A 26,562-nucleotide genomic window follows, 5' to 3' on the forward strand; every position below is an offset into this window, starting at 1 on the left:
CTAATGGTAAAAAAAAAAAAAAAAACAAAAACGAAAGTAGGTGTATAACTCCTACATGTATGAATGCCCCTCTTTTTAAAAACCCTAAGAAGTGTGGTCTATCTTTAATATGCCTCTATGTTGTCTATGTTTCAGGCACATGTGAAGGCTCCCTATGTTTTTACTCCCACCTAGAAAATGAAAAAGAAAGCAGAGTATATTAACATTTCCTCCAGCCCTCGGGATCTTCTAATACTTATTTTGCAAAGAAGAAATATGAAGCCCAGAGAGATTAGGTAACAGACATATAATGATTACTACTAGTGGCAAAATCCTAGGCTGAACCCTCATCTATTAAATCGCAGTCCAAGACTTTCTCCACTGCATCAATCATCTGAGCGCCGCAATGCAAATAAAAGTAGTATAGTTAAGAATGTGTTCCTCGTCCATATCTCTTTAGCTTCTTATGCCTATCCAACCAATGTAAAAAACTTACTCTTCTCTTTCCCACCCTCCACCAGTCAATAAATGCACTGCTAAATCTCCTCACTAGGCAGAAGCAATGCCAGACTCAACGTCCTCAAGGCCTAACACTATCCTAATGTCCCCTGGGTTGCTTGGTAAAAAATTGCTGTGGAGCTACAATTAGCTATGGGAGAAGGATGAGTTCCACTTGAGCACTTCTCTTATCTTCACTAATCAGAAGCTTAAAAAAAAAAAAAAAAAAAAAAGGCAGGGAGCAGGTGGCCAAAGCCATCCCCTCCAATCCATCAGACTAGCAAAATCATGGGTTAACAGAGTCGTGGGCAGAAACGCTACTTTGTTTTTAAACAAGAGGAGCTGGCCTTTTAACACAGGGGCGGGCTGAGGGAGCAGTGGCGCCAAGCAAGACCGGTGTGTGTTCACAGGTCTCGCCCTCAGCGTAACGAGAACCAACCAGTCCCCCTGGCAGAGAAATGGAAGGCCAGTGACCGACGTGGATCGGAGAACGAGCTGAGGCCTGAGAAACGGAAGCTTCATACCTCAAGATTTACCCTCCAACCTCCCGGGACTCAACACCGATTCCGCGCCCTACAGGCGGGACACGGTAGAAATCGAGAGCGCGGCCCAAAGTTGGGCCTAGGCGAAAATCCGCATTCGCCAAACCCAGCTGTGCCCTGAATCGACACAGGCACCAAAAACCCAGACGCCGGGACCAATGGGGTCGGCAGTGCGATAGGGCTGGATGGGGACACCGCACAAAGGCAGAAACCGCACTGAAGGGAGGGGAAAGCGGAGGGGACTGTTTCAACCTGCACCCAGCACCTTCATTCATCCCCAGCGTCTGGCTCCCGTCGGCCACCGTACTGGACTGAGAGGAAGGCTGTCTGCAAAGGAAACCCAGAGACGTCCGCGCTGATGCAACGGTGCGCGTGCGCGGTCCCACCTCTTCCTTCCCGTCCCCTTAACTGCGTTCCCGAAGATTTAAAATGCTGCTTTCAGTTTCTTCTTCCAAAATCTATCACTTTTATCCTTTCCGATTAAATCTTTAAGCCCCTCTGACCTGCAGTTTCATCTTCACAGGATTTTTGTGGCACTTGAATGACATAACGTATGTAAAAGAAACGTTAAAGTTGTTTCCGCCATCCTTTGACCGGAACACTAATGACTGCACCCTTCTTTCTGTCCCTGCCTATGCCTCCCTAGCACTTAAGCTCTGGAATCGTGGGATTTATAGGCGAATTTAAAAATTAACCTTTTCCTGATCTTTCTTTCGCTCTTGACCTCATACCCTCATAGTCACAAGTGAAACATCTTAGTTTCGGGTTTCTATGCCTTCGGGTCCGGGGTTGGGGCATGGGCAAAATGGGTGAAGGGAAGTGGGAGGTACAGGCTTTTAGTTATGGAATGAATAACTAACTCCCTTACAACATAGAGATTATAGTCAATGGTATTGTAATAGATGGTAGCTACACTTATGGTGAGCCTAGAGTATAACATAGAGTTGTCCAATCACTATATTGTACACCTGAAACCAGTGTACCATTGTGTGTCAACTATACTTCGGTTTAAACCAGAACAAAAAACTCAAGGTCCATAGACCTTTAGAAAGTGGTGGATGGGGTTTCAGGAATTCCCTGGAATCTGAAAAATTGTGTGTGCTTGGCACTTCTGGAAAGAGGACCCAAAACTTCCAACAAGTTTTCAAATAGAGTCTAAGCAGAAAAGATTAAAAACTAGTCTCTGTATATTTTCATACTATTTCTAGTTTCCGATTTAAGCAATGTGCATGTATCACCTGCTTACCAAATACTGTGCTACAAGCTGGGAGCAAAAATATTTTACAGAGAGAAATACAGCCTCATACTATATAGTTTCCAAGATTTCACAGAGTACTAATCTCCTAATAAAGTCTGCTTTCAGACTTTCTCTTCTTTCAACAAAGGAAGAAGAGAACTAATGTGTGTTTCATTGTTTCTCAAACTTATATCCACCTGACCTACAGTTTCACATTGTGACCCAGGACACACATGCTCATATATGCCCACATTTAAAAGGAACAAAGTTTTTATGAAATAACACATACTACATGTTATATGTTCTATTTCACTTCTTTAAATTACTGGTCACAGGGCACATGACTGGCTCAGTTGGTGGAGCATATGACTCTTGATCTCGGGTTTGTTAGGTTCGAGTCCTACATTGGGTGTAGAGATTACTTAAAAAGAAAATCATTAAAAAAATGTTTAATTGCTGGTCACTACACACTAAAATTGATTTCACAGTCTATTCGGTCACAAATTGTACAACATTGTCATTTTTAAGCTGATACTTATTGAACACTTGCTAGGCACTAGTATTTTATATCTGTTACCTGATCTAATTATCTGAGGTAGGGAACAGTCTCTATTTTATAATTGTGGGGAAATTGAGACTGAGACAGAGGTTAAACAATTTAATCTCCCTGGATGGTCTTTTCACAGGAGGAGTATGAAGAGAATTCATGGTTTGGGGGATGAATAAGGGGAGAAAGGGGATGTGAACTAAGTGATTTTTAAGATCTCCTCCAACTCTAGGTGTGCCTGGGTGGCTCAGTCAGGTAAGTGTCTGACTTTGGTTCAGGTCATGATCTCTCAGTTCATGAGGTCGAGTTCGAGTCCTGCATCAGGCTCTGTGCTGACAGCTCAGAACCTGGAGCCTGCTTTAGATTCTGTGTCTCCCAATCTTTACAGTCTCCCTCTCTCTTTGTCCCTCCCCTTCTAGTGCTCTGTTTCTCTCTAAAATAATTTAAAAAAAAAAAATTTCTTCCAACTCTACTTACAATCCTGTAATCACTAATGAAGAAACAACTTACAGATCTGTCTCAATCTAACAGCAAATCACACCCAGCTCAAATAAGATAGCCAGCGTGTAATGGAAATGAATACTGACACTTACCTTCTTCCAAGTCCCCTTCTCCTTGTCTTCCAATTCTTATCTCAGTGAATATCACCACTACCCAGAATTGCTCAAGCCAGAAACCTGGAAGTTACCCTAGGCTCTCGCCTGTTCCACTCATATCCACTTAGTCAAAGTCTTTGAGATCTACATTGTTCACCAGTGAAATCATTTTGACAGCCATACAGAACTCAGTGAAAAAAGATTTACTGATGGACTTTTGAGTTTTAAATCTGCTTTTTCTGAGGTGGTTTCTCTAACTATACTAAAATCAACTTTTAAAGACTTTGCAGCTCAGATGCTTAATTAGATTAAGAACTTATAGAAAAGTAAATAATGCTACAAATTAGCCCTAACATTTAGTTGCCTATAAACCACAAAATGTTTGATTACTAAAGGGGCATATTATGTAATTATGGTGTACACTTTGCGTTTGAGAAAGAAATGTTTGAGAAAATAATCCCCCTTTAAGACCAGTGTGGCACTGAGGCTCATTACCATTTTACTCACAAAGATATTTCTTTTTTAAAAAAGATTTTATTTTTTAAACTAATCTCTACATGCAATATGGAGCTCAAACTTACCACCCCGAATTCAAGAGTTGCATGCTCCACCAACTGAGTCAGTGAGGTTGTCCCCCACATAAAGACATATTTCATCAACTCTATGGTGACTTTTTCACATTTTAACATCTCTGATATTGTGGTGTCTTAAGATCAGTAATGATCTTTTAAATTTTTTAGTGGTACATATAATGGTGTCTTAAAATTACTGGTGTTTAGATTTGATGAAACACGTTGCTTAGTTCCTATTTTTACTTAAGTTAAAAAATAACACTCCTTCCTAAGTGAAGTAAACATTCTCTTCTGACTGGCTTACTATGATTTATCCTTTTCTACTTAACTATTTTTCAGTAAGACTGAGGTAAGAAAAGGAGAAACAAACAGAAAGAAAAAACAATACTATGTTTCAGGCACACTAGGTGCTTTTATGTAGATTATTGCCAAGTAAATGAGCTTCAAGAAATTAGAAGACCTAGGTATTTAAAGGAAGACCAATATTCTTTAGAAATTGACTCATAGAATTTTGGAAGTACAAGGATGTCAGGAGCCATCTAACTCAAATGTTCTCAATATGGAACTCTTTTTATAATTATCCTCAACAGTGTCCTATTTTATCTTGAAATCCCAAAATTTCTTCCATTGTTTCACCCTGTCAAGATCTTTTGGACTCTTCTTTTACACTGGCTATCTGCAAAGCAGATCATCTCTTCATTAATTTTATGGGTAAAATATTGAATGGAATTGGGTCCAGCCAAGATTCTATAGTATGTTAGAGACATCCCTTCAGGTTGATACAGCTCCATCAACAAGCCTTTTTTGGTATGATTGTTCAATTAATTATGAATCATCCCGACTGTTGAAACACTTCCCTGCTTTGGGATAAAGTTCATTTTCCTTAAGGTGGCACTCAAAAGACAGTTTTTCACAGTCTGAATTCTTAGCTCTGGTTTGGATTCCTGCATTATCTATCCCACCATAGTGCCTCTGTTTTAGTCTGTTGGAACTGCTGTTTCCCAAATCCTTCATGCTATTCATGGACCTTCTCTCCCACTGTTCCTTCGGTCTGAAATTCCTTTATTCTCTTTATGTAGTACCTCCTATGTATCCTTTAAGTCTCACTTCCAGTGTTCCCTTGCTAAGAAATCTTTCCCAGACAAACCACCTATCTCTTAAAGTATCCCTCTTCGATATTCTCAAGGCTCCCTTTACTTCGTTCCATCATAGCACATCACATATTGTACTACATTGTTAAAATTTGTTTCTCCTACCTTTCCAAAGTAAGTACTTGGAGGGCAGGAACTAAAGTATGGTACTTAATACTGGTTTGTTGAATTAATGATTTAAGTGTAACAATACCATGAAACCTTATTAAATAACCTGAATGTCCATTTCCATGATCTGTTTATTAATGCTGTCAAAATAAAATGTAGATTGATACAAGAAGCTATTCCTTCTTGTATATGCACTACATTGTTGTTCTTATCACTCTAGAGGGCTTATGGAACTAATTATGTATACACATGTATGTTTCTCAGCAGATTGATGGCTAAAAGTCAAAGGTGTGTATCTCATGACTAGTGTAAACAGTCTATTAAATAGTGCTTTAGTGGAACTATGCTGGTTTCTAATGAACTTGTTCATAAAGTGAAATAAATTATTAGTAGTTTCTAGGACATAACATTTGAGAGAGAAAGAGAGAGAGAGAATGGGTAGGGCAGGGGCAGAGAGAGAATCCCAAGCAGGCTCCTTGCTGTCCAGCACAGCCCAGTTTGGGGCTTGAATTCGCTAACCCTGAGATCATGACCTGAGCTGAAAGCAAGAGACAGACACTGAGCTTCCAAGGCACCCCATCTTTTTAAAAATTTAAAAACTGAGCAAGTTGTGCATTTTCACTATTCTGGAACCTTTCAGTTTTCCACAGCATTTCTGAAATCATATCTACAAGTTCTTTTAGTACCGAGGATATATTTCCTTTGGACCTGACACCTTTAAATGCTTTAAATCAGTTAAGTATCTCAGATTTTATTTCATCATATGTGTGTTACTTTATGTTTTAGAGCTTAAAGACCCTTCAAGCTGATTTCTTTTTAGTCAGAGTAGGTTAGGACAGAAGGGAGATAAAAATTAAGTATTAAATACTTGATTCTTTGCATTTTTTTCCATGGATGATCTTGCTAGAAACATATTTTAAAAGTCCTGTTGTTGGGGCACCTGGGTGGCTCAAGTCAGTTAAGCGTCTGACTTCACCTCAGGTCACGATCTCATGGTTTGGGAGTTCAAGCCCTGCATTGGACACTCTGCTGTCAGCACAGAGCCCGCTTCAGATCCTCTGTCCCCCACCCCTCACTCTTTCAAAAATAAACATTAAAAATAAATGAGTCCTTTTGTTGTAAGCATTTGTTTTTTTTTTTTTTTTTTTTTTTGGTCTGGTAGGTCTTAAATCACAACTCTTCTAGAGAACATAGGTATTGTATTAATCATCCCTCACATTTGTATTTTACAAATTTTTTTTTTTATTTTTAACATTTATTTATTTTTGAGACAGAGAGAGACACAGCATGAACAGGGGAGGGGCAGAGAGAGAGGGGAACACAGAATCGGAAGCAGGCTCCAGGCTCTGAGCCATCAGCCCAGAGCCCGACGCGGGGCTCGAACTCGCGGACCGCGAGATCGTGACCTGAGCCGAAGTCGGACGCTTAACCGACTGAGCCACCCAGGCGCCCCTGTATTTTACAAATTTCTATGTTTTATGTAATCCTTTGAGGTTCACAAAGCTAACATTAGGAAGGAGTGGTTACTATTGTGTTCATATACAAATGAACAACTTGAGACCTCAAGAGGTTCAAAGTTTTGTCTGAAGTCACCAGCTAAAAGGTGGCAAATCTGAGAGCACAAGAATACTCATCTAGTGATTGTTTCTACTAATGTGAAAATAGTCCCAAGTAATTAGATTGTACAGTTTCATTTGAATTTTTGCAGAACTCACACTTCAACTAAGTACTATAGTTTGAGGTATTTATCACAAGGAGTCTATTCAAATATTTCAGTGCCCTATTAATGTGCTAGATGTTGTGCTGGATTCTAGATGCATCAGTAAGCAAAACAGACCCAGTTTCTGCCTTCATGAGGTCATTTAGTAGGATCAAACATTCATACAAACTGTGAAAAACACTGTGAAGGCTCCATACAGATTATTACAATAGAAGTAAAATACTAGGGGGGCACCTGGGTGGTTCAGTTGGTTAAGTGTGACTACTGATTTCAGCTCGGGTCATGACCTCATGGTTCGGGAGTTTGACCCCCTCGGGCTCTGTGCTGACAGTGCAGAGGCTGCTTAGGATTCTCTCTCTCTCTGCCCCTCCCCTACTTGTGCTCTCTCGGATAATAAACTTTGAAAAAGTATATTACTAGGGGACCTAGTCTGAGGCAAGGTTGTATGTGGAAAGTTAAGGCAAAAATAACCATGGGGCTTTCAAAGAATTGAAATGGCCTAAGAGGCAAGGAGGAAAACACAGGAAAAAGCCCATTTTGATTCTTGTGGGGAAGGCAGGGGACAGACCATGTTAAGACTTTCGATATTTAGAGGAAGAAGCAGCCATAAAGGGTTTTAGACTAACAAGATAAAAAAAAAAAAAAAAAATCACAGGTAATACAAACTGTGAGACAGAGAATAACTTAAGAAGGTAGAAGTTCCAACACCATATACCTCCTTTTAAAGGATTATTTTTTAAATTTTGCTGGCAAACACTATTTCAAAATGGACACAATTTTGGGGTTTGTCCTTAGTTTAAGTTTGGACAAAAATATTTAAAATGGCTGCTCATACAATATTTTAATGGAGTGTTCATATCTGAAGACTTTTTTATGTTTCAAAAACATTTATGTGATCAAAAAAGTAGGACTGAGCTAAGCTTTAAATATCTGAAGGTAGCTTTGGACTAGAAAAAGGATACCAAACTGATGAGCCTAAAAGGAGTATGTATGTACACATATAACTTTCCTGTATATTAATCACTAATATGGTTAGAAAAATTTTAATAAAATACTTCAGATGGAGATATTAAAAGTACAATTTTTAGGTTACCCTTTTCGACTTACAACAAAAAATACCACTAATTTTTACTTAAGTTTAAGATGGAAATATTTTTAACAAAATGAGACACCACAATGAAGGCTTCATGAATAATTTATTCCATTTGAAGTTTTGTTTTTTGTTTTTTGTTTTTTTTAAAAAGTATAAACCTTTTCATTTCCTCAATCACAATTTGTACAACTCAGTGTTATGGCATTCGGCAGCAATAGTGTTTGTTCCTTATTCTTTTTTTGTCACATTAAAAAAAAAAAAAAAAAGCAATTGGACCATATTAAATGTCACTGCTAAACAACAACTTTAAAACGCCCCTTCATAAAGTGACCAAGCTATTTGAGAGAGTTGATGCTGACATGTCCAGTAATGACGTTACAATTTGTAGTTTAAACTCAGTAACTTAAAGGTCCACAAATCCAGTTTACTTTGAAAACTAAAACTATTTTAAAACTTCATGAATACATCAACCTGAGGAGTATCTTAGGTCCCAAATCCAGTTTTTTAATTAATACTCCACAAAAGAGAAAACATATATATGAAAATTTAAACCACAGTTCTGGGCCCATTAAAACACCAAGAAAAACCTAAAGGTTAAGATTTCCAGCTGATTGGGAGTGGGGGAGGAGGGGGTGAGGGACCAAAAAAAATGTATGTCAAAAACATTTTTCTTTAATTTAGACAAACTAAAATCTTAAGAGGAAACCCAGACCAAAACATTACTCATGCAACATTAAATGTATTAATAGACTGGTATGCGATGCCATAGTGGATGAGTAGCAAATTATATGATGCAACAGCATTTAAAAACTTCCTTTTAATGTATTCAATTTGAACATTTTAAATAACGCAACATAGTATTTTGAATATTACAGTATTAACATAGTGCTTGATTAAAGATCTGCAAATCTTTGTAGTAACACATTAAGTTAAAAAATTACCTCAGAAGGTAAATATGAAGACGAAAGGAGAATATTTTAATACAGTAATCTGTGCCATACTGACAATTGAGTACGAATACAGCTGAGGATAATTGACTAAGTAGTAAGAGCTTAATTTTAGTGGTTTAAGAAAAGTTTAGAAAGATTTAAAAATTACAGCTACTTTAAAATTTAAGGATTACATATAAGTACACTTGGTGGCCTTCTGGCCAAACAATAAGGTGTACAGAAATTTATTCATACAGTGTTAATTCACAGTCCTGATAACTGAATGGCTTGCATAAGAAAGTATGGCTAGATGTTTCTCACTGGCTGGAAGCAGACATTATATAACTAATCTTTTTAAATGCCAAAATACTGTACTTCCACCCTGCTTTGTAATGGATAACTGCACAAAAAACAGACATTAGCACTGTAACAAAGAAGTCAATGTGTTGGTGATCAACTGGTATAAAGTATATATTATTTTGCTTACCATTTAAACAAACAAACAAACAAACAAAAAACTACCCATACTTGTCTGTGACAGTATGGTAGTAAGTCAGATCCATCATCCTGCATAAAAGGCTTAACTTTTTGAAATAAGTCTCTTGACCTTTTCTAATGGATATTTAATAATTTTCTATTTAAGTGTGAACTTAAATATGAAGGGAAGAAAAAAATCTTATCAGTAAATCTTATATATTTGGGAACTACTCCCTGTTCCCAGATAAAAAGGAATTGTATACTGGGTTCCTTTCTTTATGGCTCCATATAAAAGAAACTGTCAGGGAATAATTTTTTTAAAATCTATCCTCAAACTGAGGTGTGTTCACTACAAGCTAGTGATATTAAACAACTGAGAATATAGCTTTTATTTTTAAGTCACTACTAAGCTAAGTTTATAAAAAAAAAAAAAAAAAGAGGATACTTTTTATAGATATTCCAAATAAGCATCTTTTTTCCCCTCAAATTTCAGACAAGTTTTTTTTAAGTATAGAACAAAACATGCCAACATAATCTGTAGTGTGCTAGCATAATTTAAAAATGAATGCAGAGATGTGATCTTTAAATTCTAATTTCAAAAATGCTGACCCTTGGAATTGCATTATAATTTTGAAGAAGTGATTGAAAACCTTTGTCACCAGTTGTGTGTTTTTTATAGAAAAAACAAGACTTGCTAATGTTTAATATACACAATTTGAAGAAGTTATATTGTTTGTAAGAAAGTGATATTTAAGCTAAGCATATAGTATTTACAAAACAAGTTTCAGTAAAAACAAAACAAAACACACCGAATTACAGTTTTGTAAATACAACTGATTTTGTCCTTGTGGAGAATTACTGAATGTACAAATTCAGAATTTTTCTAGACTGCTTCCAAGAAAGATAGGTAGACTTGGTGACTGTGAATTCAAGTCAGCAACACAGGCAGGAAGCTAACTTGGACTCTCTTGTGAGCAGCACTGTAGAAACAACTTTTTAAAGGGGTAAAGCCTGCATAAAAGCATTTATCTTGGCATGTGCAAACAAGAAGGGGAAAAGCTGTATTGAAGGAAGGGGTGAATTAAAGTCCCTAAAATTCAAGTCCCTTCTTTAGGGAGGTGAGATCCTCCTTGGCATATGTCCTGCCTTAATCTGAGCTGTGTTATAGAAAAGTACAGACTCTGGTGTTTGGGACTGCCATCTCCAAACCAAGAAAATTAAATAAATAAAAAAGGCAAAAGGAAACAGGTTAAGTTTAGAAAATGGTTCTTTAACTAGTGGAATAGAGTCTGAATACCAGAATTCACTGAGAATCTATTTACACCACAGTTTGATTGCACACACACATCCATACATATGCATACTCTCACATACATTCCCAATCTTTAATTTAAAAAACAAAAAAAAGTCAAACAATCAGAGTGACTGTTCTTAAAATAATTTGTAAAATGCCTAGAGCTGGGCTAAATTTCAACCTTATAGCAGATCCTGAAGATAATTTTCATAATTAATATTCCCATGCCTAGATGTGCCACTGTCTAAACTGAAAAAAACATTTAAGCATGTAACATTAAACACCAAAATTAGTTTAAGCATTCAGTAGCAAATGTTTTTCTTGTAAAACTAAGTTTCTTTCACTGGAAATGGCCTGAAATATTAGTCATAGCCCTAAACCATAGTACAAAATATAACTGAAGAATTCTCATTTTATTCTAAGTTAAACCACCCAACAATATCACTTGTATATTGCCATCATGTTATTCTGTAAAGGTGTGATATATAAAATGCTGTAAGACCCGGTACCTTTTCAATTTATAAACACAGTGAACTTCATTACTGTACATGTACTCTGCAACTACAGCTTAGCTGTAAATCCTCCACACACAATGGTATGGACATTATTCCCCCTCTATCCCCATTAAACTGTACATCGAGACAATACAAATTTACTGTCCCACCCACCCCCTTACAAAAAAATAATACTCTAAAAGCAACCCTACTGCAACTTTTTAATTAAGACGATTACATATATTTTAGACCAATTGCTTTAAAGCAAGAAGGCAGTATAAACCTTCTAGGAAAATTTTTATAAAAGAGGTTAAGAAATATAAGACAATTTATACATTTAAAAACTTACAATAAATAAGAGATGCAGGCATTTTTGAATACTAGATACTATAATCCAATACAAGAACATCTTGATGTTCTGAAGCCATATGTTGAAATTCATTGTTCCTCATGTTTCCTCTCCATGCTTTTAATATTCATTTAACATGACTGGGTACTATGGCTCATTACTTTTCACAAATACTGTGACTGGAAAAAAAAGGTTAATTTTGCTACGAAAATGTTATAATACGTTTTGTATGATCAGTCATCATCCTAAAGAGTTCAGTATAGTCAATGAAAAATAGCAGGGTTATAGCCCCTCCCCCCAAGTCAAAACAATATTTGTTGAAGTAATAAGAATTAGACCCCATCACAGATGACTTTCACTGAGAAGATAATTATAACTTAATCTTGCAGTGAAATATCTTTTTTCCTTGTTCTCTTCTTGCACAGTTCCATCCAATGAAGATCACAGCATATTCATAATAAAGTTATATAACTGATTCAGCACCACAAAATGAATTGGGAGACAGGAGCGTCTGTCCTGGATTGCAGGGTCACAGGTTAGCCAGGAGAGTGCATTGTACTGTTCCAAAACAAACCTGAAAAGTAAATAAACTGTTTTAAGTCCTGTATATACTTACACTGTAGATTTTGGAAGCAGTTTCCAATTATGGCATCTAAGATTTAAAGCCACTTTAAAAAATGGTGGACGGTATGGAAGAGAGAGTCCTTGGGGAAATTAAAGATAAACTAATTTTCAAAAAAAAAGTATTCTCAAAAGTAGATTACACATGCTAGAAAGAAAAGGACTCATTCTGAATGATGTAATTCATCTAGAGATCCAAGGGTACACAACTATAAATTATTGACAAATAGGAGGAAAATACATAAGGATCAACATTATACTCTTTCCAAGTTGCAATGGAGAACCTTTAATGGTAAAAAGAGCTATACCTGAGGACATCTGAAGTCTGATTTGAGTCAAGTGGGTGGGAGTGTTTACTGTGAAGCAGCTCGTCAGATTGCACTGAAGGCACGTGGAGGTGCAAAGAGGCCTAAAAAAACAGGTAATCAGTCAGCCAAATGAAAAAGTTCTGTTGGTTTTACCTTATTTTCCCAAGTTTTCCCAAGGTCTCGTCCTTGATGAAATACATTTTCGACCTATGTAATGAATGGGCACCACTATAAAGATGCTTGTTCTTCTTGTTTAAGTGCGTAATTTATATTCAATCTTAATTTTCCTCAGTTCTATTGTTTTTGAGACCACATAATAATCCCTTCAAAAGTTATTTAATAGTTATTTTAAAAGTTACTTAAAGTTATCTATTTTCTGGGTGCCTGGGTGGCTCAGCTGGCTAAGTGGCCAACTCTTGATTTCAGCTCAGGTCATGGTGTCACGGTTCATGGGATCGAGCCCCAAGTGGGGCTCTGCACTGATGGTGCAGAGCCTGCTTGGGATTCTTCCTCTCCCTCTCTTGCTGCCCCTCCTCTGATCGCTTCTCTCTCTCCCTTTCTCTCTCTCTCTCAAAATAAACATTAAAAAAATGAAATAAAAAGTAAAAAAGAAAATAAAGTTATTATCTATTTTCTGCATGTAACATGCCTAGATGTGTCAAGTAAATGTCTAAGGAAGCACTAAACTGATAAACCTGTCTACAGGTTACACAGAACTTAAGACTATGCACATACACCTAGGTCTAGCACTGAAAAAGTCAGCATATGCAAATATACTACATACAAAGCTACAAATTTTAAATAAAGCTACCTATGGTGGAATTGTAAGCACTCTAATACAGTACATAGAATGCCTTCCTTTGCCCATGCAATTTCATAATGGAGGCTTAGTAACAACTGCCACACCCATTTTGGTATGACAATGAAGAGTGGAAGAAAGGAATGTGGTACTCTTCTTCACATTTCAATTAAAGAAAGTGAATCATTTTGTTTATTGAGTCAATATATTAAGTGTGAAAAAACTATGAGAGATGGAGGTATTGACTGCAGAACACTAGCAGACTTCATTCTGTATAAAGTAAAAGGTACTATTTTATATTTAGGTGATCTCTACAACTGCAATAGATGTATAAACTCTTCTAATATATATTCAAGAATATAACCAAAGAAATGTCTTTAACTGCCCATAACTCTTCATTTGTAAGTTATAGACAAGTCTCATATGACAGATCACTACAGATTAAATGAATATAATCAGTACCAAAATTACCATTTAATTTCTAAGATAAAAAGATTTTTTAAATCATCTAGGGAATAATCTACTATTTTTCTAAGCAAAGAGAAACACATCGGGTGGTTTTATTGCCTATGGTACAGGAAATAAAATGGAATGTATGAAAATAAAAGGTGAACAAAATTATGGTAAATTATGCCTTACCTGGTAATTCAGACCAGAAGTCCTAATCTTGTTACACTGTATCTGAGGGTGAATGCCCACTTTACACTATCCTCTCTGCAAATAAATATTGAGTAGAAAAGAATCTGGATAGTCCCTTGGACTTTTTGTAAAGTGGTGTTTCCTAAAAAAATGTTCCGTGAAACACTAAGGTCATGAATTATTAACTGGTGTTACACAATTGCTTTCTTGTGTATTAAAGTAAATTTGGGAAATAGTAGGTATACAATGTTATTTGCTACTATTTTTCAGAGATTTTAATGTGCACACATGTATTATAACAACAAAAGGGAGCAGAAAGCATGTGTAACATTTCCCAAAGGACCAAAAAACCCTTTGTTTTATAGAAACACCAAGGACTACTATTTTGCAGAAACACACTTGGGAATATGTTCTTGTAATGAGATCTATATAGACCACTGTACATATATTGGAAAGAGAGGAAAATTCATATGATAAAACTTTATTACCTTGGCTGACCTTCCTAAATATATCACCTCATTAATAGTCAATTCAGATCAACAGCTGTTGTATTCTTTATGTGCTACAGAAGTTCATTGCTTAATCTCAAATGTCACGGACTCAATGGTATGTTGGCCAAGGGTATCAAGATTTAATAGCAACAGGCTTAAAAGATACCAAGCCTATTGGTTCAAGTACCCACTAAAAGCATAGCATCCAACTTTTACCCTACAATTAAAAATCAATTGGCAAGAAGTTAGGTTAGTTAGTATGACCTCTGGAATAAAATTGTCAACTTCTGGTGGGCATATATAAGAATAAGTGAATCAGATCTGAATTTCCTATTTTGGAAAAGTAGTAAGCAGAAGCAACAAACTCTGGATAGGGCTTTCAAATCTCATTTTACCATTATATGATGTATCTCAACCTTGTTACAGCACTTGCTAATGAACTTGTTTTGATAAAATAAGTCACTATGGGAGTCTTAGTACTTGAAAATGACTTAATAGTTTTAACACAGCAATTTACACAAAGCTAGAAAAAAAATTTTTAAGGAGGTAGTAAGTGGATCTAAATATCAAATATTCTTACAAAATTATGAATCCTTTAATCCCCCAAATACTGAGGCATAACAGAAGTACAGTATGATGTAATTCAAAGAATAACCATATAATCATGAAAGGATCCAGACTGTAATCCTAGTCTACTAACCAATTTATGACTTTAGACAAATGAGTTTTTCTGAACTTTAATATGCTCACCTAGAAAATGAAAAGTTATTAGATTAAAAGTAATAGAAGTTTTCACCCAGCTCTAAACTTCCATATGTGCAGCTGAAAATAATAAGAGCAAGGGTCCCAGAAATATGACTTAAGATTAATTAAAAGTTCAAACTTAGTATCAATTTAAAACATGGAGCTGTTTCATAATTAGATAACTTCTTTGTGCTCTTGTCATATATTGCAATGCATTTGACCTTAGACACTTCTGTGTTTCTTAAGACTTAAGCCGTCGATTAGTATTATTTAGGAACTGGCATAAAAATGGAAATACCTTAAGAAAAAGGGGACACTGATATTGTGCTTGAGGACATGCTGACCAGAACCAGTCAGGTAACGGACCCGCTTTGGCAGTTGACACAAAGTAACCAAGGGCCAATGGTTGCTGAAGAATATTAGTTACTTCATCATGAGATTCTGTTGAAAGTAGCCGATCAGTACCCTGACCCTTTAAGAGAGAAAAATTAAAAGTGTTAGTTCATTTGATATATACTTGGGCACTATATATACACAATGGCAATCAGTCTCATTATCTTATGATGTCAATTTAGAAAAATACTGAAAGATACTGAAAAAAATCAATTGCTATCTACTTAGTAAGAAGATCATAATTAGTAACAGTACTAAAAGAATGAGCTTTATTTCAAGAGTTTTAAGAGGAAATTAATATGCCAACTGCTTATGCTTGTATCCTTTAGATTAGTCCATGTATTTCTAGATATTTACATTAAGGAAATAGATAAAAAGAAGAAAAAGTGATATGCAAAGGTTCACTGCAACATTACCTATAACAGACCAAAAAAAAGGGGGGGGGGGGATGCATGGGTGGTTCAATCAGTTAAGTATCTGACTCGTGATTTCAGCTCAGGTTATGATCTCATGGTTCACAGGATCGAGCCCCATGTTGGGCTCTGTGCTAACAGTGCAGAGCCTGCTTGAGATTCTCTCTCCCTCTCTCTCTGTCCCTCACCTGCTCGCTCGCATGCACACACTTGCTCTCTCTCAAAATAAACTTAAAAATTTTTCATTAAAAAAAAGAAAAAAAAACTTAAATGTCCAACATTTTGGGAATGACATAACAAATTATGGGAAAACAAGGTTAAAAAACTTATTATACTTATTTATACATATTGGAAGCTGTAACATAAATACATGTGAAAGGGAATTTGCTACAAGTACATATGGTTTTCTTAAAGTGATGAAATTACTGGTGCTTTTCCACACACACACACACACACACACACACACACACACACACACACATTTTAATACTCTCACTGTTTTTTTAGTTTTTTTTTTTTTTTTTTTTTTTAATTAATCTCTGCACCCTCCTTGGGGCTGAAACTTACAACCCCAAGATCAAAAGTTGCATGCTCTCCCAACTGAGCCAGTCAGGTGCCCCAATGATCTTACTTCTTTCCAGTTAAAAACAAAAGGAAAGGATACAAGGTAAGATGGGGCAAAGATCCTTCCTTATTTTAAAAAGTCAGGCTCTAAAGAATAAACAAATAGGCAGGTTCTAAACATATGCATACTATTATAATCAAATAAAAACTATATTTAATTTCACTCAAATAAAGATGTTACTCAAATGAAGCCCAATCAGTTTTGAATTCAAATAGAAGAACAAGACAGCTGCTTCCCAACACTAAACACTAAAAATTAGGATGGAGGGAAGAAGATAGTGTTTTTCCTATTCTTACGAGAAAATTAATATTTCTATTATGTTCCTCCTCACAGCCCTGATACAAATGGCAGATTAGAGCATATACTATAATCCTCAAATAATCTGGTCTAGCCATACCTGATTAGAAGCTATGGTGAGTGGTCGAAGGACTAAAGCCAAGAAAACATGAAGTCAGGGACAGCAGAGCCTTAGAGACTCTGTTTATAATATATAATTCAACATTATCAACAATAGCCAAGCTATGGCAAGAGCCCAAATATCCATCGACTGATGAATGAATAAAGAAGATGTGGTACATATACACAATGGAATATTAGTCATCAAAAAGAATGAAATCTTGCCATTTCCAACGATGTGGATGGAGCTAGACTGTATCATGCTAAGCAAAATAAGTCAGAGAAAGAGAAATACCATAGGATTTCACTCATATGTGGAATTTAAGAAACAAAACAGATGACGGGGCGCCTGGGTGGCTCAGTGGGTTAAACATCCAACTTCAGCTCAGGTCATGATCTCACAGTTCATGGGTTCAAGCCCTGTATCGGGCTCTGTGCTGACAGCTCAGAGCCTGGAGCCTGCTTCGGAGTCTGTATTTCCCTCTCTCTTCGGCCCCTTCCCTGCTTGCACTCTGTCTCTCTCTCTCTCTCTTAAAAATAAACATTTAAAAAAAAAAAAAAGATGAAAATATGGGAGGGGGGAAAAAGAGAGAAAGGGAAACAAACCATAATAGACACTTTTTTTTTTTTAATAGACTCTTAACAATAGAGAACAAACTGACGGCTGATGGAGGGAGGTGGATGGGGGGATGGGCTGGATGGGTGATGAGTACACTTGATATGAGGAGCACTACGTGTTGTATGTAAGTGATGAACCACTGAATTCTACTCCTGAAACCCATACTGCACTGTATGTTAACTAGAATTTAAATAAGAATTTGAAGAAAAAATATGCGATTCAGGTATTAACATCTGTAAGACAAAAGTGCATGCAGGTACTATAATTCTCACTTCTTGTTAATTTCCAAGGAAAAAATAGTGTTCTATTTATCAATCCGTTACTAAGTTAATGAATGACATTTAGATTAAGCTTTTATAACAGGGTTACCTTGCCAGCATCACCTCCATGGGGGTAATGAGATCCTGGAGAATGTACAGGAGACCCCGTTGGAGATGCAGGAAGAATATTAATGATATCAGGGTCAAGATCATCTCCTGTGTCTAACAAATCAAAGATACCCATTCCATCCGCTCCATCTATATAGGAGAAAGAAAAATAAATAAATATTCCATTTTTCACATCCCATGGTCACTTGCAGAAGAGGGTTAAAATAAATTAATGAATTTTAATAAAAATGGGTTAATTAACATCTATTTAATGCCTACTATGTGATAGGTATTGTTCTAGAAGCCATATAAACAACTATACATTATACACAAGCATGTGGTAGTGTGAATAATGCCCTCCCCCAAAGATGTCCACATCCTAATCCCAGGAATGTGTGAATATGTTACCATAAAGAACTTTGCAGATGTGATCAAGCTAAGGATCTTGAGATGGGGAGATTATTCTGGATTATCCAGGTGGGTCCAATGTAATCACAAGGGTCCTAATAAGAGGGAGGCAGTAGGGTTAGAGTCAGTGAAGGACGTATGATGATGCTATGCTGCTGCTGCTGCTGCTGCTGAAGATGGAAGACAAGAGGTGCAGGTGGTCTCTAGATGTCGGCAAAGAAACAGATTCTCTCAGAGCCTCCAGACAGAATCAACCTTGCAGACACCCTGACTTTAGCCCACTTAAGACTGATTTCAGACTTTTGACCTCCAGAACTATAAGAAAATAAATGTGTGTTGTTTAAAGATACTAAGCATGTGTTAATTTGTTACAACAGCAACAGTAAAATAATACAAAACAGCATGCTTGGAATGAAAATATATTTAAAATGGGACTATGCACAATTAATACTCTAGTTCTTTATTAAATAAAATATTCAAGTTATTGTATAACACATTAAAAGAAGAGAATATTAAATAGTCCCTACTTGTGACTTTAGAGATGTGCCGTGTTCTAAGGTAATTCAGGGCAACAATGGAATATCATTTATTTTCTCTTCTACTAAAATGTAATCTATTAAGTTCATCTACAAAAGCTATATCCCTACTATGGCAGTTTATATAAATTACTATATTATTTTGGCAGATCAATTTATAAAGGAATATAAAATGTGCCACAAAGTCTATTGTCTATGTACAGGTAAACAGCACAGGCAAAAACCTATACAAACATTTTATGATCAATGTTGCCTTTTAAAATAAGTAAATATTTTTGAGACAATTCATAGCACTAGTTCCAGTATCAATAAAGTAGAAGAATGGTTGTATTAGTTTCTTATTGCTACTTTAACCAATTACCACAAGCTTTTTTTAATGTTTTATTTATTTTTGAGAGAGTGCAAGTGGGGGAGGGGCAGAGAGAGGGGGGACAGAGGATTTGAAGTGGGCTCTGCGCTGAGAGCTGCAAACCCAATGTGAGGCTTGAACTCACGAACCTCATGATCATGACTGAGCTGAAGTCAGATGCCCAACTGACTGAGCTACCCAGGTGCCCCACCACACACTTAATGACTTAAAAAAACATATCTTAATTCTCTACAGTTCTGGGGGCCAGAAATTCAAAATCAGTTTTACTGGGCTGAAATCAAAGTACTGGTTATTAGGCCAAAATCAAGGTACCAGGAGGTCTATTCTCTTTCTGGAGGCTCTAGGGGAAAGCTTTTCTTGTCTTTTCCAGCATCTACAACTATATTCCTTGCATTCCTTGGCTCATAGCCCCTTCTTTCATCTTCAAGGTCAGCAGCATAGCATCATTTCTGACTTTGCTTCTCTCTGTTTCCATCACATGGCCTTCTTCTTTTTTGTGTATAATCAAACGTCCCTCTGCCTCCTTCTTGTAAAGATACACGTGATTGCATTTAGGGCCCACCTGCATAACCCAGGATAACCTCTTCATCTCAAGATCTTTAACTTAATCACACATGTAAAGTCTTTTATGGTCATATAAAGTAACATTCACAGGTTTCATAAACATTTATAGGATGCGGATAGGTTTGGGGAGGAACTCTTCAGATGAATTAGCCACAATCATCAAGACTTACTTTATATTTGCAAACCTTTAAAGAACAATTCACCTACCATTGTTGGGATTAAAAGCTAAGTCCAAATTTTCAGTGGTATAAGTAGCTGAAGCTACTTGCACAGAAGCAGAAGTAGGGAACACAAGTATATGAGTACATGATGTGTCCTGTGGGGTATTTAGCTGAGATGTCTGCATGTTTAGAGTAGTACTTCTTCCAAATACAGAACCAGTTGACACAGAATCTGAAAAGAGAATTTTTTTTCTTTCAATAATAGAAGAATCAATTTTATATGATATTTAGAAGTGCAAGTGCATGAAGAATTAAATCGGATATAAACTAAGGATAGCTAACCTGGCATAATAACAAAAGAGCCTTGGGGTTCCATTGCTACCAAGCAAGCACTGAGAATGCTGGGAGAGTCTGCAGCAGATATACCACACATTCTACACATGTCCTTGAGCCTTTTACTTAGAGACTGCAAGTTTCGACGACTCAGCAAACTGCTCCAATCTGTGGGTATCAACAGTAAAAATATAACATCCAAAGTAACAGCATTGTTAACACTCTGTAGAACCAAAGTTAAAACATAATGGTTTTTAAGTTACTGCATTCCTCAAATAGGAATCATCATCAAACCAAAAATCTTGCTGATGTTACTCAACATCATATTTTAATATAGGTCAACATCAACTGATCTGTTAAATAGGGGATGAGCTGCAATAATGGGCAAAAAGAGGAAAAAATGGAAGACAAAAAATAAGGACAGTAGTAATAACACTGCCATTAAGTCAAAACAAAGTAAAATGTCCTTTCAAGATTGGAATTAGGCCATTTGTGAACTAGACATTTGTGATTCCTCTTTGAAAACAAAACAACTAGTTTTATAACCTCTGCATTTTATTCAGTACATTTACACAGATGTAGTCTGAACAGTGTATGAATTAACAATCAAAAGCACAATTTTACCTTTCAATTCTCCATGACCAATCCTTCCTAAGCGGCCAATTACAACTCTCCATGGTAATGAGCTCATCTGTACAAGTCCTAAGCACCACTCCCAAAGTTTCTGTAAACCAAACCTTCTAGCAGATCCTTTTTTCCGACGAGCCCTATTGTACAGAATACAAGAGACAATTAAATATTTCTAAAATTCATATGACATTTTAAAAGAGCTCAAATTTGTGAAAAACTGGTCCCTTAATTTTAATGCTTGACACTTTCTACATAGTCCTAAGCAAGAATATACATAAAATCATAGGTTATGCTAGTTTGTGTCTTTATAATACACATTAAAATATTTTAATTTTTTTTTTAAATGTTTATTTCCGAGACAGAGACAGAGCATGAGTGGGGGAGGGACAGAGAGAGAGGGAGACACAGAATCTGAAGCAGGCTCCAGGCTCTGAGCTGTCAGCACAGAGCCTGATGCGGGGCTCGAACTCACAAACCGTGAGATCATGACCTGAGCCAAAGTTGGTCACTCAACCGACTGAGCCACCCAGACGCCCCAACACATTAAAATATTTAACTTTTAAAATGAAAAATTGTTCACGAACCATCAAAATTCACCAGAAACACTGCTCTACACCAGAGATTGTCAAACTTTTTCTCTAAAGGGCCAATATATTAAGCTTTGCAGGCCAGGCCATCAAGATTCTGTTGCAACAATAACTGCTGTTGCAGCATGAACGCAGTCCTTCAGAATACCTAACCACACAGGTGTGACCAGATTTGGCCCAAAGGCTGTGGTTTGCTAACCCTTGCTTCATACTTTAAGTTGAAGAATATCAAACAAAACACTATGTTTCTCAGACCAAACAACACTGTTGGGTTTTCTGCATATAAGTCCTTTATTAGGCAAGTACGTAACATAAGCACTCTTGGCTGAGCAACAATTGACTAAGTACTTAACACATAACAAGCATTATGTGCAATTTACATGTTACACCTCATTTCAGCCTAACAACCCTATGAGGCAGATAAAATTATTCTCCCAATCTTACAGAGAAGCTGAAGCTTAGCTGGCTAAAGTAGTTTTCTCAAGATCACATAGCCAGTAAGTGGCAGTGTCGGGATTTGAACCCAGATCTCTAAAACTCTAGAGTTGGACCTTTCTACTTCAGTGAAATGGCAATACTATCTTTTTACTGGAAAGGTGATATTTTTCTTTCTCTATTCTTTCTCAACCTTCACAGATAAGCATACTATTTCCAAAGCTCACTAACTTAGCATTTAAAAAAAATCAAACTTATGGGGTGCCTGGGTGGCTCAGTTGGTTAAGTGTTTGACTCTGGATTTTAGCTCAGGTCATGATCTCATGGTTCGTGGGTATGAGCCCTGCACTGGGCTCTGCATTGACAGAATGCAGCCTGCTTGGGAATCTCTCTCCCTCTCTCTGCCCCTCCCCGATTTGTGCCCCCTCTCTCACTCCCTTTCTCAAAAATAAGTAAATAAACTTAAAATAAATAAATAAATAATAAAAACTGTGTCAAGGAAATAAGGTATGAAGTACTTCTCTAAGGTTTATTAAAAATAGCCAATAAAACATTATAATAATATAAAATTAATGTTTCTATATTTCATTTCTTCAGCATCACTATAATCTAATAGTCATTAAATATTTCTGTATATAACCAATTTCTGAACTTAAAGAAACTGAACCTTCATATAATAAAAAAAATAATAAAGGATAGAACCAAACCTCAAAATTTTTTGAAAATTACTTCATGGACTTGCCTTTCAGGTTCTCTTAGTCCATGTTCACTAGCCTTGAAATATATTACTAGAAATGTCTATTAAGTTATAACTTAATATGAGGCTTACCTGTTGTGATCTATTACTTACAACCTTCAGAAATAACTAGCCATGATACCTAATTACTACCAAGAATTATTCTAAAAATAAGGCCACCATTTTCAAAAGACACTCCAATATTTAATTTAAAAGGCAAAATTTTCAGTCAACAATTTTAGTAAATGAAGTTAATGCAGCTAATTAGGGACTATATTTTAGATGGCACATGAGAGAAATAAATGTCCTAGGATGCTTTACTAGATTTTTTTTTTTTTTTAAATTGCAGAGACTCTCTCATTCCATGCTTCAAAGTTTTTTAGGCTAAAATCATTGTGTCAAGCCTTATTACATAGAATTTAGGTACTTTACTCTCTTCTATGTAACAAAAATCAAAATTATTTTTTTTCCATTTTTTTTAATATTTATTTTTTCAGAGACAGAACATGAGCGGGGGAGGGGCAGAGAGAGAGGGAGACATAGAATCCGAAGCAGGCTCCTGGCTCTAAGCTGTTAGCACAGAGCCTGATGCGGGGCTCGATCTCAAACCACGAACCATGAGATCATGACCTGAGCCAAAGTCTGACACCTCTCAAAATTATTTCTAATACTCCTAAATTATACAATATATTACCTACCCAAAAAAAAAAAAAAAAAAAAAAAAGTATCACCCACAATTCCAAAACTTAATGATATAACCTTCCAATTTTCTATTTTTCTATTCATTAATAATGAAATATAGTGTGTGTGAGAGTATTTTTAAATGGATGATCTAATGATACACTTAAGGAAACAGAAGTACCTATTCGGGACATCGATGTTAATGATACAAGTTTCTAAAAGTTCTCCATACAGATCTGTGCAAGATGCAAGAATCCATCTTTGATCATGTGATAAACAGTAGCCCACGAAAAGAACATTGTATTTCTGTCCAGCTTCTCCAAATGTTTCTCCTAGCTCTGTCTGTTTATCCTTCACTGGAGCCAGAATAAAAGGTGGTGTATAAAGTCGAATACACTCTGGTCTCTGTAAAATAAAAAATTAAGGTACTATTGGTACTATGCAATCCTAAAAATCTTTTACTGAAAATGTGATATCTCTATTCAATTATAAGATAATTGGAAAATGAGAAATAAACAGAGGATTGTAGTTTTGTATAAAATCATAAAATGTATAATCATTCAATAATTTTGGTCACAGAAAACATACTTACATCAGGACTTTTAAGAGCAGTTTCCATGGCTAAACCTGGACCAAAGCCAGTCAATGTTTTCACGTTGGTTGATGTTGGAAGTGGTCTCCGACACTGGGTAAAGGCCGAAAAAGCCAGGGATTTTAAATGCTGGGTATATATTTGTCTATCTTCGTGCTTCACAGGTTGCAACAGGTACTGACAAGGAACAATCTAAGAATTATAAGCAAATATTACAAAGTTAAACTTGTAAAAATAAAAATAAAAAGAACTGTGGGTCTAAATCTCTAAAAACTTTTACCAGAAAATTTAAATAAAACCTAATTAAAACTATAATCTAAAGAATTATATTTTATTACATAGGTTTTTAATAATTTTACTAACAGGTTATATAAAAACTTTAAAATTTCTACACAGCAGTTATATTAATACTGCCATTGATTAGTTCTGTTATAGTCTATAAAGAAATAATTCAAAGTATCTGTAAAAAAGTTAATATCATTATTTACTACTTTTACTTGAAATCTGTCTTATTTAGAATTCTAGTTTATATAGGCCCATACTCTAGGGGTGTCTGGGTGGCTCAGTCGGTTAGATGTCCGACTTTGGCTCAGGTCATGATCTCGTGGTTCATGAGTTTGAGCCCCACGTTGGGCTCTGTGCTGACAGCTCTGAGCCTGGAGACTGCTTCAGATTCTGTGTCTCCCTCTCTCTCAACGAAATAAACGTAAAAAGAAAAAAAAAAAAATTATATAGGCCCATGCTCTAGTCTTCTATTTAAGCATATGAATTTAAAAATTAGTTTATAAAAGCAACACAAGAGAAATATTTAATGTACTTAAATGCAATCTTTTTATCCTCTATTAATGTGATAGGACTGTAAAATTTATCTTCATAAACTCCCGAAAATTTCTATCATAATATCACTTAAAGTAAAATATAATAGAACCTGGTTTTTAAAAAAAATTAATTTGGATACAGAATAGTATTTTTGAAACTTCTATCTACATCAAATTGTTTTATATAAATTTAATTTGCAACATTTACCATTCTTACCTGTACAGAAACAGTACTCTTAATATGAGGAGGAAGAGTCTGGACCATTTCCAGAAAGCATCGAAGTAGCCCCAAAGTCCATACATTAGAAGAATTAGTGCTCTCGTCTTTATTTTCATAGGTAAAAGGATCAATTATATAAACGACAATTGCAGGTGGATAAGTGATTGCATGTGAATCACCATCTGTGGGGATGCCCACTTTATCCCGATCCATCGTGCTAAAATTTAAGGTAGAAATATATAGTTAGGAAAAAAAGTTGTACTGTACCTTTTTTGAGGTAGTATCAAAAGCAGGTTCTTTCCCCTCTCCGTGCCCCAAGGAGAAAAGAGTAGTTTATTAGGAAACGTAACACAGGATTACAGAGAATACATGTTGTGTGATATTCCCATTCTCTTCTGTGTGTTCTAGAAAAGGCTCACCACCCCACAGCTGCCACCTGAGTGTGCACTGGGAAAGTCACAGAAGACTTCAAGTCATCAGTGTTAACTACCTCCTTCCTTCCTTGAATCTCCTAGCAGACATGTATATACCTAAAGTTTTTACATTCTGGAACTGCCCAGTCATCTAGAACTCAACTTCCCGCAAATAAAACATTTTCACAAAACTTTAAAAAATTCATTTGTCTTTGTTATAACCTTTTAAAGCACTTGAGCACTACATTTTCACTCACAAAACTTGCCAAGTTACTTCTTGAACAGCTTTACAACAAGTAGACTTATAATTTCGCTACTCTAAACAATGTTCTTCTTTGGAAAATTAGTCCTATAGATAATTACTCCCATCAAGTTGGTTCAGTTTAACACACTAGTTTCTAAAGAGGCCTGGTACATATAGTTAATAACTACAGGGAATAGATGATTTAAAAAGTAGATCCAGAAGGTGAAAGTGTTTTCGCCAATATATATTTTTTTAAACATCAGGGTATACCTCAGAACACTTCAGTGACAAAAATATTTGGTCTTACTAAGGAATCCTCTTGATCCCTAAATACTTTATCCTCTCCCTTTTTTCTGGTGGTGTCAGAGAGCCTGTCTAAAAATTAAGGGACATCTCTTTCTTACCAAAGAGAATAGTAAAACATTGTGCACACAATTTCATGGTATACAAAGACGCTTGCATTAAGAGGTCTTGAATTAAAAAAGGGAAAAGTATTCCTAAAACCACAGAATATCAGAAATGCCAGAGCGCTTAGTGCTTTAGTGAGAAATCTGAGACAAAGGGAAGTTAAATGGGCTGCTGAAAATCACAAAGCACAGCTAGACCAGAAAGGAACCAGGTTTTCAAACTTAGTCAATGTTCTATTACATTTTTAGACTATACTAATCCACTTCACACTTCATAATTTTAATGGTGAACAAGCTTCGTTCTTTGATGGTGATACGATTTTTTAAAAACCCCAAATCTATTTAGATATTCAAGATGAATGGATCCATCTAGGTAATTAATGGTTTGTTTTTACTTACATAAATGAGTTTTTTAACTTTGAGCC

The 26,562-nt window shown here is 35.9% G+C and overlaps 2 protein-coding genes and 1 long non-coding RNA gene across 7 annotated transcripts in view; 1 reads left to right on the plus strand and 2 right to left on the minus strand.

Annotated features, from left to right (window-relative positions):
- Window positions 1–1,367, minus strand: part of INTS2 (integrator complex subunit 2) — a 59,803-nt gene extending 58,436 nt beyond the window's left edge. The window contains exon 1 of one of the 3 annotated variants that reach the window (XM_060646561.3): window positions 1,285–1,367. In XM_060646561.3, the coding sequence (XP_060502544.1) occupies window positions 1,285–1,294 (10 nt within the window). In that variant the 5' untranslated portion in view covers window positions 1,295–1,367. Of the gene's footprint in view, window positions 1–1,271 lie in introns of all 3 variants that reach the window. The other 2 variants (XM_060646560.3, XM_078437379.2) reach the window with 2 other exon arrangements.
- LOC144614317 (uncharacterized) lies at window positions 1,252–25,572 on the plus strand. The gene is made up of 3 exons (XR_013552027.1): window positions 1,252–1,570; window positions 2,943–3,058; window positions 25,482–25,572. It is a non-coding gene; the product is annotated as an uncharacterized LOC144614317 (long non-coding RNA).
- MED13 (mediator complex subunit 13) overlaps window positions 8,128–26,562 on the minus strand; it is a 108,765-nt gene continuing 90,330 nt past the window's right edge. For 2 of the 3 annotated variants that reach the window (XM_078437376.2, XM_078437377.2), the window contains 10 exons: window positions 25,071–25,290; window positions 24,036–24,227; window positions 23,625–23,848; window positions 20,999–21,141; window positions 20,384–20,542; window positions 20,088–20,273; window positions 18,004–18,152; window positions 15,487–15,660; window positions 12,516–12,616; window positions 8,128–12,160 (listed from right to left, as the gene is read on the minus strand). In XM_078437376.2, the coding sequence (XP_078293502.2) occupies window positions 12,028–12,160; window positions 12,516–12,616; window positions 15,487–15,660; window positions 18,004–18,152; window positions 20,088–20,273; window positions 20,384–20,542; window positions 20,999–21,141; window positions 23,625–23,848; window positions 24,036–24,227; window positions 25,071–25,290 (1,681 nt within the window). In that variant the 3' untranslated portion in view covers window positions 8,128–12,027. Of the gene's footprint in view, window positions 12,161–12,513; window positions 12,617–13,953; window positions 14,029–15,486; window positions 15,661–18,003; window positions 18,153–20,087; window positions 20,274–20,383; window positions 20,543–20,998; window positions 21,142–23,624; window positions 23,849–24,035; window positions 24,228–25,070; window positions 25,291–26,562 lie in introns of those variants that run through there. The other variant, XR_013552026.2, reaches the window with a different exon arrangement.

Source organism: Panthera onca, chromosome E1 (assembly GCF_046562875.1).
Source record: "Panthera onca isolate mPanOnc1 chromosome E1, mPanOnc1 haplotype 2, whole genome shotgun sequence".
Lineage (NCBI taxonomy): Eukaryota > Metazoa > Chordata > Mammalia > Carnivora > Felidae > Panthera > Panthera onca.